The following is a 10,403-nucleotide window of genomic DNA, read 5'->3' as shown; positions in this document are numbered from 1 at the left end:
CAGAGTGTGGTGTTCAGTGCTAGCTGCACTACCCAATTAAACCATGTTCTTATGAGCATGTACAGAGTGGTAATGATAACCTGCTCTTGAATGTACCTGGAATTAGAAAGCCAGTCAAAACATGTGGCTTCCATGGAGCCTTAAACTCCTTCATTTTCATGGTGTTGGCCTCAGGGGCTGAGTAACAGAAGGATGAATGATCCAGCCGCCTGTGGTGTATAGATGCAAGTTTCCCGACATAGCAAAATTCTGTGGACCGTCTGAACCACACCACAATGGTTACTTCTTTTGCAAATACTTTAGTGATTGCTTATCAATTAATAGCCTGATGATATCCCATTTAGGACAATAACTTCACAAATCAAATCATGCTAATCTGGTTTTTAGGCAATTATTTGGCTGGCTCTATTTCTATCTTTCTTTTTACCGCAGAAGGGAGAGGCGGTTCTTTGTTTCCTAATACTCTGCTATTCAGAAAGGGAAAAGAGCCTTTTTATGTTTTCTCTGGTGAAACTTCAGCTTCGAGGCCGCTCTTGGCACAACTCTCTTTACTTTGAAAAGGAACAGGCTTAAAGTCATTGCGTTGCCTCTTCCAACACCCGAGGAGGAGCAAAGCAACCGTCTTTTGATGTCACTTCAAAGCACTGCGAAAAGGCGGCGTCTGTTGCGTGGTGATTTTTGTGAGCCGCTTTGGAGCTCAACATTTGGTTGTTAGCGGGATGCAAATATTAAATAATAATACTGTGCGGCGAGAGGGTTTTGTTATGAACGTGTTACGAAGCCGCCCTGTGATCCTCGGATGATGGGCGGTAGTTAAATTTAATAAAGAACAACAACAACAACTTAAAAGGGAGGGGATATAATAATACAAATGACGACAGCTTGTTTTTGTTTGAACACTGTTTCCCAATCTTCCCTCACCCAGGCAACGGGCGTTTCCGTTCAAAACCGGAAGTGAGGGCCGGCCAGCTTTTTCAAACGCCTCGCCTTGGCGGACGGAAATGACGTTCCGCAGTCTTCCGGTCCCTTTTCTCGCCCCTGAGGCGGGGATGAGGCTGGCGAGCTGGAACGTCAATGGGCTCCGGGCTGGGTTGGGACCTGCGGGGTTGAGGCCGCTCCTGGACTCCCTGGGGGCGGATGTCGTCTGCCTGCAAGAGACCAAGGTCACCCGTGAGTCGAGGCGAGGAGCATCCATTCACACGTGCATAAGCAGTCCAGGGCAGGGGGCGAACGTGTAGGGCCCAGAACCGCCTTAGCTGGCGCCGGCTGCCTTGTAAAGGTTTATGTCATGACATGGCGGGGGGGGGGAGGGCTGGCAGGCGGGGTGGGGGCAGTTCTGACGTGAACCATTGATGGAGAACGCGTGTTCCTCCAGACTAGAGGGGGGGGGAAATCCTCCATATGTTGTTGGACTACAGCTCCCATCATCCCTGACCACTGGTCCTGCTAGCTGGGGATGATGGGAGTTGTAGTCCCGACAACATGTGGGAGGACCTCCCCCACGAGGTTGGGAAAGACTGCTGAAAATAAAAATAAAAATAAAAATTTGCATTTTCAAAAAACAGGAACAGAGAGCATATTTAACCCCTTCCTGTTCCCTCCCCTCCCCCGTCCCACTTACAACTTGGTACCAAATACAGCATGTATACATATGCCATATGACTTCCCTTCCACACTTTTCCTCCTTCCTTTGCTTTTCTACTACTACGCGTAATCCAAATCTGTTAAATCATCCAATTTGTTATCTATTAAATACTCATCAATTTCAACTCTGCTGGATTTACACGAGACCTGCTAAGCTATGTCTATACTGGTTCTTGAAATAGCCAATAAACGTTATCCATTCCTCATATTCCTTATCTTCGTTTTCGCTTACGCTGTTCGTCAGACCAGCCAGTTCAGCATATTTGAACATTTTTCACTGCCATTCTTCCTTAGTGGGTACCGGTACTATGCTTGTTCTCCACCTTTGTGCCAATAAGGTTCTAGCTGCAGTGGTGGCATATAGTAATAAACTATTGGGGTTTTGGACCTCCATTGTTACCATCCTCCAGAGAAAAATCTTGGGTGTTTTTGGGAAAGTTTTTTTTAAGTATCTTTTTTAATTCATTATATATAGTTTCCAAATATTCCTTAGTTATTTTACAGGACCACCACATGTGAATAAAAGATCCCTCAATTTCATTACACTTCCGTATACCTTTTTCTTTTTTAGACATTTTTGCCAATCTGGTGGGTGCTAAATGCCATCTGTGAGCCATTTTCATCATATTTTCTTTTGTCGCATAACATGCCGTAAAATTCATATTTCTTTTCCACAACTTTTCCCATAAGTCATAGCCAATATTGTGACCCACATCTTGTGCCCACCTAATCATGCTCGATTTCACAAATTCCTCTTTAGTTTCCCACTCCAACAGCAGTTTGTACATTTTTGATAATATTTTTATATTTGTATCTAATAAGTCTTTGGTAAACTGAGGCTTTTGTTCTGCAAAGCCATTTTTCCTATCTTAAACAATTCATTAATCTGATGTACCTGCTCTAGACGATGGTGTTGTTGTTCAGTTGTGGGCGCGGGAGGAGGTATTGCTTTTAATTACTATACCACTTTACTGTAAAAAAAAAAAAAGGTCAGGGGTGATGGGACTTCGAAGTCCAGCAGCATCTACAGCAGTGCCACTGGATCCCCATCATTGGCTTACAAGGAAGCAACTGGCATTGGACAAACAAGCAAACAAACAAACAAAACACAGGGTGTGTGGCAGATAAAGAGATGGGGTCCCTGCCCCAAGGACCTTACAAGTGCATAAGGTGAGATAAACTTCACAAGTAGAATTAGCCCCCATTAATTTTTGCCCTCCATCCATGATGAGTAGAGAAACTGTATTTTGGGGTAAGGCAGAATTGTGCCTCTTTCCACCTGTCCCCAGCTCACAAGGGGTCATGGTGGAGATTCCTTGTTTCATTATCAAAAGCAAGATTGCTCAAAGTTCGGCGCCTGACCCTACTTTCCTTTTGGCAACCTGAAATTGGGTGTGGGACAGGTTGCAGAATGGGTTAAAAAGACGTGTCTGACACCCCTCCAGCAGTTACAGGTGAGAGGCAAAGGGGCATGGTGCAGGGTTGCAACATGGTGAGATATATTTCCCTCCTTGAGAGAAACATTTGGGAAAGGGGTACCCTTTGCCTAGGATTAGGATGAGGAACCTGTGGCCCTCCCATGTGGTTGGACTACAGTTCCATTAATCCCTGACTCTTGATTTAGGGTGGCTAGGGCTGATGGGAGTTGCAGTCCAAAAAACCTGGGTGGCTGCAGATTCCTCCACCTCTGCTCTAGGAGTAAAGCAAGGGAGAGCGAGGAGTCAAAAGAGGAAGGTACAAAACTTTTATAGTGTTGGTGGAAGACATCCATTAAAAATCACATACACCCCCTTGCAAAAAAATCTGGGTAAGCTACTTTGCTGAGTGAACCTGCATTGCTGTGACCACATTGCTGGGCGAACCTGTAACCTTTTGCACGTTAGGAAAAAGACAACAGCAAAGAAGAGTGTGATTTTTTTAATGGTTTTCTGGTGCCATGTCTCCAGCCTGATGGCTTTCCAAATTCTGTTTTGTTCTCAGGGGACCTGCTGGAGGAGCCATTGGCAATAGTGGAGGGCTATAACTCTTATTTCAGCTTCAGTCGCACCCGCAATGGCTATTCAGGTTAGTGGACAGTAGCAAAGGGGATCAGTCACCTCTCAGGTCTCAACATACTCCTGTAGCTGTGCCTTAAGTGGTGACTTCATATGTCACTTTCAAATGGCATTGATTTGCCTCCCTGCCTGAAAAATATCCCCTGCTTTTTACCGCCAATCAAACAAACATTATTTATTTTATTTTATTGCATATAATTTGTATGCCACTTGATATTTTTTTATAAACCCCACCAAGTGATGTACAAAGTGGTGTGCCTTACCCCGTAAGGTACAGGGGTTTCAATTTGTTTCTTTCTCTTGTATCTTGGATCAAATAGGTAGCTTTCTAGACCACTTTGAGAGCCCAGAACAAACTGTTTTCAGCGTCTCTGTCTTCCAGGTGTTGCAACGTTCTGCAAGGTCAGTGCCACCCCAGAGGCAGCTGAAGAAGGCCTGTCTGGGCTGTTTGCTAAGCACGATGGCGCAGTTGGTTCTTATGGAGACACAGAGGGCTTCACAACTGAGGAGCTGCAGGCATTGGACAGTGAGGGCCGGGCCGTGATCACCCGTCATCGTATTCGGTAGGAACAGGAAGGGGTGGGGTGGGGTGGGAAGGTCTGCAGATAGTTCCTGTTATTGCCATTGGCAGAGCTGTGAGCCAATGACAATGCTTGGTAACTGATAGCTGTTGTAGTGGAGAAAACAACAGTGCAATCCTAAGCATGTTCAGTTGGAAGTTGATGCCATTGTGCTTAGTGGGGTTTATTCATAGGTAATTGTTCACTGCATTGCAGTCTTAAAAGTGTGAGCCAAGAAATGCCCAACTCAGATCTAACCCTCAAGGACAAATTTATTACATGGCCTGTCACCTTGTTCTCAGCTCTCCATTTGTGATCCTGGCTAATAATAACAATAATTATAATTATAACTACTTTACAGGGCTGTTGTCAAGGAGAATTGAAAGAATGTGTGTGTAACAGAGAACAAGTTTCCAGGATTTTTCAGATTTTCCCGGCCAGCTACGAGGGCTAGATGCTTTCCTTTTTAATTTGAAGCAAAATTGGAATTTTTGCAATTTTGCATCACATGCTGGGTTACACACTGAGGTAGGTAAAGTTAAAGGACCCCTGGGCAGTTAAGTCCAGTCAAGCTTGACTATGGGGTGCGGCGCTCATCTCACTTCAGCCAGCGTTTGTCCGCAGACAGCTTTTTGGGTCATGTGGCCAGCATGACTAAACATCTTCTGGCGCAACAGGACACTGTGACAAGTGCCAGAGCACACGAAAATGCCGTTTACCATCCTTCCGCAGTGGTACCTGTTTATCTACTCATGCTGGTGAGCTTTTGAACTGTTAGGTTGGCAGGAGCTGGGACAGAATGAATGCCACACTGACACCACTGCAGCCATAAATATTTTTAGAAATATGCAGAATGTTTCTAACCCTGGCTTTAGGAGCAGATTGCTGATTGCTTAGTGTTCTTTCCTGAGCATGCTCAGCCTTGATAGTGGAATTGCCTAAACCTGTTGTGAAGATGTTAATGGGTCTGTGTCTATAGCTGTCCTAGCCAGCCATGAATCGGGGAGCTTGAGCCATTAGTAATTGAAGTGTGACAGCATCGATGTGCTTTGTCCTTTCACTGCAGCACTTCAGAACAGCAGGAGACCACGCTGACAGTCATCAATGTGTACTGCCCTCGTGCAGACCCTGAAAAGCCAGAGCGTGGGGACTTCAAGCTGCGTTTCTATCAACTCTTGCAAGCTCGTGCCGAGGCACTTCTCAGAGCTGGGGGGTATGTGCCACTCACTCCTCTGGTTGGCTCAGCGCAACCCTAGACATGCTTATTCTGGGGCTTACTCCCTAGTCAAGCCTTTGGTGCTCTGAGTCCCTTCCAGTGTTTTGGACTCCAACTCCCATCAGCCACAGCCAACACTGGTGGAGTAGTTGGAGCTATAGGGAGCCACGTCAGTGAGCCCCACTGAGTTCAGTGCTACTTATTCCAGAGCAAGCATGCAAAGGATGCCCTAGTTAAGTTTGCATGAGATTGCACTGTAAAGGACCAAGCTGTGAAACTCCTGGTGAAGTTTGGGGCACACAGATGAATCCTCCAAACTCAATAGGCTATCCCCCAGAGGGGTAGCCAACATGGTGTCCTCAAGAAGTCATTGAAACTCCCATCTCCCTTCAGCTCCAGCCAGCCTGGCAAATGGTCAGGGATGATGGGAGTTGTAGTCCAGCAACAGCTGGAAGTCAGCAGATCAGCTACCCCTGGGGCTAGCCACTGTTGTCTCTGCCTCCATCCTCATCTCCAACGTGGGGAGAAAACTGAGCTGTGCCATAATTGCTTGAAATACATGTGAGGAAGCTTGAGAAAGTCAAAGCCGTATATGAATGATGCTGATGATATTTCATTGCCTCAGCTGCTATCCCTTCCCTGTCCAAGCCAGCTTCCAGTCCACCGATCTTCTCCGATGGAGTCAGGACTGTTGGGATGAATGGGGTCTCGCTGTCTTGCCTCTTTGCCTTGGGACTCATGCACATTTCCTCTCTCCGTCTAGCCATGTGGTCATCCTGGGGGACGTCAACACAGCACACAAGCCTATTGACCACTGTGACCCAGGAGATCTGGTGAGTAAGCTGCCCACTTTCATGCAGCTGCCTTTACTCTCTGCAGTACAGGGCCTGGCAGTGCTGCTGCAGTGGCAGCAAATCTGTTTCTCATAGGCACGCACAGGGTCGGGTGGCAAGGCATTGACCAAGGGGTGACTGCGGGGGTAGCTGAGTTTTTGGCAACAGTGCTTCAAAGAGTACTTTAACAGGAAGAAATTCTAGATTTTACTAATACACACATACAATCAGCCTATGAGTTTAATTGTTGTTTCTTTGTGTATATATATTTTAAAGTTCCTGTATGTGATTCTTTCTCTCGCAATTTTACATGTAAATGCCTAATAAAGGTTTGATAAGTGTGTGGGTGGGGAGGCCTGACGCATAGGAAGCTGCCATACTCTGAGTCAGATCCTTGGTCCATCTGGTTCAACATTTTCATCACTGACTGGCTGTGGCTCTGGTTTCAGACTGAGGGCATTCGGACAGAGACCTTTCGGACAGAGAGCCAGTTTGGTGTAGTGGTTAAGAGCGGCAGACTCGTAATCTGGGGAACCGGGTTCGTGTCTGCACTCCTCCACATGCAGCTGCTGGGTGACCTTGGGCTAGTCACACTTCTCTGAAGTCTCTCAGCCCCACTCACCTCACAGAGTGTTTGTTGTGGGGGAGGAAGGGAAAGGAGAATGTGAGCCGCTTTGAGACTCCTTCGGGTAGTAAAAAGCGGGATATCAAATCCAAACTCTTCTTCTTCTTCTTCTTTCCAGCCTGCTTTTGGGATCGGCGCACAGGGCGAGGGGTGGAGAAAGCAGCGGGGATGCTGCTTTCTCTACCCTGCGCCCTGCCGCCGATCCCAAAAGCAGCAGCATCCCCGCTGCTTCCTCCACCACCCCGCGCCCGGCACCAATAGGTGGCGGGGAGGTGGTGGAGAAAATAGCGGGGATGCTGCTTTCTCCACCACTCCGCACCCTGCTGCCGATCCCAAAAGCCTGCTGGGTGGCGCGGAGGATGCAGTAAGTTCTCCGCTGCCACCCCCACCTCCCGCCGGCGAGGGTGGGGGGAGGCAGCGGGAGTGAAGCAAATGTTGCTGGATCCTCCCGCAGCCTCCGTTCGCAGAACGGAGGTGCGGGGAGGATCCAGCAACATCTCCGCTGCCGCCCCCCACCTCCTGCCAAACGCAGCGGGGGTGGGGGGAGGCAGTGGGAGCTAAGCCTTCGCTCCATAAGACGCACTAACATTTCCCTTCCTTTTCAGGAAGGAAAAAGTCTGTCTTATGGAGCGAAAAATATGGTATATACATGTACATACTTTAAATTAATAAATAAATAGGTGTGGCCGGAGTTTGGGATGAGTCGTTGTCCAATGACATCTGCAGGGCTGCAGGTTATTTACCCCTGTGTTTCAGGATGGTGCAAGGGTTACAATAAGCCAATGCGTAGGCAGCACTTGAAAGCACTATGGAAATGTTATTAATAATAGCACTTAACGCTTCCACCACTGTCACCTGCAGGAATCCTTTCAGGAGCATCCCGGGCGTCGCTGGCTGGACAGTTTCCTGTGGGAGCCAGACAAGGATTCCCAGGATGGGAAATGCTTTGTCGACACGTTCCGTTTTCTGCACCCTGGTCGGAGTGACGCCTACACCTGCTGGTGCAACGTAACCGGTTCCCGGCAGCTCAACTACGGCACCCGCATTGACTATATCCTGGCTGATCGTGCACTAGCATTGTCAGAGCTGCAGGATGCCCAGCTCATGCCAGACGTCTTTGGCTCCGACCACTGCCCTGTGCGGGTGGTGCTTAGGAGCGTCTGCCTGGGGGCGCCCCGCTGCCCACCTCTCTGCACCCGCTTCCTGCCTGAGTTTGCTGGCACCCAGCAGAAGCTCAACCGCTTCCTCGTGAAAGTGGAGCGGACCGGCCTGCCAGAGGAGAGGGGGCAAAAACGGGGCGGGAGGGAACCAAGTGTTGCGGGGGGTTCCAAGAAGAGACGGGTGGGTCCACCGCAGAAGGGGCAAGGGGATTTGCGAAGCTTCTTCAAAGCTGGAAACGGCAGGCCTAGGGCCACCGCCAACAGTGCCGACTACCAGACGGTAATGAAAACAAGGACAGCAGAAGATTCTGGGGTGGAACCTCCTCTTGACGCTTCTGGAAGGATCGCTGATGAGCGTGGGGCGGAGGAAGTTGCTGGTGGGACCCAGACATGCACTGGGAGTTTGAGAGAGGAGCCCACTCTGGGCAAGGCCAATGGAGAAGCTCTGGATTGTGGGAAAGGCTCGGTTCCCTCTAGTTCAAACCAGTCCGCTGCCCTGTGGAAGTCACTGCTGCCAGGCCCTGCTCGCCCACCTCACTGCAAGACCCATGGAGAGCCCTGTGTCCTGCGGACAGTGAAGAAGCAGGGACCAAACTCTGGGCGGCGCTTTTACGTTTGCTCCCGGCCTCTGGGGAAGCCCTCAGATCCCCGCTCCCGCTGTGACTTCTTTCTGTGGGCCAGTCGGGGGAATCCTTGAATTGAGAGGAGAACTGAAATGAGAGGACGTTAGAGGCGCAGTGACCCCTAAGCGGAAAAGAAGGGGTTGGTTTCTAATGGAAAGTATCCTGGATGTCTCGCTGCCTAAGAAGAGAGGGGAAGGCAGCTTCTGTGGCAGAGTGAGGCCTAGGCTTATTGCCAGGGGGTCAAAGAGGTCAGGCCCAAAGTTTCCATGGGATCTTTTTGGGCTGTGCCAGTAGAAACTTACTTTTGTACCGGAGCATGTTGGTAGTTTTGAGGTCTTTGATGCCAGACCCTGCAGACAGGAACATTGTTTAAAGAGGAAGAATTAATTGGTTTTATTATTAAATCGACAGTTTTACGTGCTAGGACTAACACAAGCTTTGGGAATACGCACACAGACTGCCGACTTCTGATGAGCATTTTCTGGATTCATGCCCATCAAACCTGCAGTTAGGCTCTCTTTAACATTGGGTGGAGAGGTGCTCTTGAATGGTGCTCTTGCAGTAAGTTGCTCTTTTCCCTTAACTGCCCTCCCCACAAACCCCTGTAATAACAATGATGCAATTGCTGGGAGGCGATTCATCCTTATTCGAGGCAGGGGGGAATCTTTTTTTTAAAAATTTACTTTTGATAAAATAAAGATTTTGGGGGGAAACCCCCTCAGTGTTTTTTCTGTGGGAAAAGGGAAAGTTGGATTTCTTGTGTTCTCTGAAAAGAGAGTTGGGTGATGCTGAACAGGAGTTAAGGTTCTAATTCTGAGGAATGGCAGTGCTGTTTTGCCAGTCCTGATCCCTGTGGCATAAGCTGCCCTGAGTGCTTCAGCTATTGTGGTGACAAAGGGATTAAGCCCAGGTTTTGCAGATTAGCACAACTGAGTTCATATTGCCTGTACAGGATAGCCTTGGGGCAAAAAAGGTGCACCTTGCTTTTCTATCTGGGAATAATGCATGAAAATTCCTGCTGGCTGTCATTTAGATTGCAAGACAAGGAACTTGCCCCTTCCATGGGGATTCAATGTGTGTGCTTAGGGAAAGTGGAGCCCTGTGCTGACCATCCCTGGTACTACTAGCATTATGCCTTAAAGGGGGAAACCTGAATTGCCATTTGCTCCAATTCAGTGGTAAAGAATGGGTTTCTCGAAGAAAATGGCTAGTGGTTGGGGGGAACACTCAGGCATGGGACAGTAAAGTGCAAACCTGTGCCTAGAAAGCACAGGGCAAAAGGTAAGTGTGGACAAACCCTGTGTCAGGTATGGGCAGGAGGTAGATCAAGAGCTTATCTGGAGATTCCTGGAGTTTTTGTAGTAAATCAGCAAAGATTTCTGACTCCCAGTTTGGGCTTTCCCCCTCCCTCCCCCTCTTCTACATTAGGCTATTGAAATTAAAACAAGAACAAAATCTTAGGAGAACCCTGGAATGGAAAGAATGTTGAGCTCAACTTTGGTGCTGAAAACAAATTCCTATTCATCCATTCTTGGTGTAAGTCTGCAGATGAGCAAGAGACTTCAAGGACATGTTCCATTCAGTAAAAAAAAATGCTCAAAGAAGGTGCAGAGCAGGACCAGTGGAGAGTATGGCCTGGGGAGAGTGGGGAGCAGATAGGCTTGGAGCTCTGCACTCAGCCCCTTGGC

General features: G+C 48.4%; 1 protein-coding gene across 1 annotated transcript; it reads left to right on the top strand.

The window, feature by feature from the left end:
• Positions 1-1,010: 1,010 nt before the first annotated feature.
• Positions 1,011-9,128, top strand: APEX2 (apurinic/apyrimidinic endodeoxyribonuclease 2). The gene is made up of 6 exons (XM_033173443.1): positions 1,011-1,170; positions 3,625-3,708; positions 4,081-4,261; positions 5,325-5,471; positions 6,238-6,307; positions 7,794-9,128. Exons 1-6 carry the CDS (start codon positions 1,050-1,052, stop codon positions 8,787-8,789), a joined length of 1,599 nt encoding a protein of 532 aa, XP_033029334.1. The 5' UTR covers positions 1,011-1,049; the 3' UTR covers positions 8,790-9,128.
• Positions 9,129-10,403: the final 1,275 nt, after the last annotated feature.

Source organism: Lacerta agilis, chromosome 16 (assembly GCF_009819535.1).
Source record: "Lacerta agilis isolate rLacAgi1 chromosome 16, rLacAgi1.pri, whole genome shotgun sequence".
Lineage (NCBI taxonomy): Eukaryota > Metazoa > Chordata > Lepidosauria > Squamata > Lacertidae > Lacerta > Lacerta agilis.
The sequence above is the reverse complement of the archived record's forward strand: the minus strand, read 5'-3'. Positions and strand labels throughout refer to the sequence as shown.

What these genes read in the sequence shown, in the direction of transcription:
- APEX2 (XM_033173443.1), top strand. Translation starts at nt 1,050, where the DNA reads ATGAGGCTGGCGAGCTGGAACGTCAATGGGCTCCGGGCTGGGTTGGGA. An exon ending in CACCCGCAATGGCTATTCAG is followed by an intron (nt 3,709 to 4,080) that starts GTTAGTGGACAG and finishes TCTGTCTTCCAG; the next exon opens with GTGTTGCAACGTTCTGCAAG. An exon ending in ACTGTGACCCAGGAGATCTG is followed by an intron (nt 6,308 to 7,793) that starts GTGAGTAAGCTG and finishes TGTCACCTGCAG; the next exon opens with GAATCCTTTCAGGAGCATCC.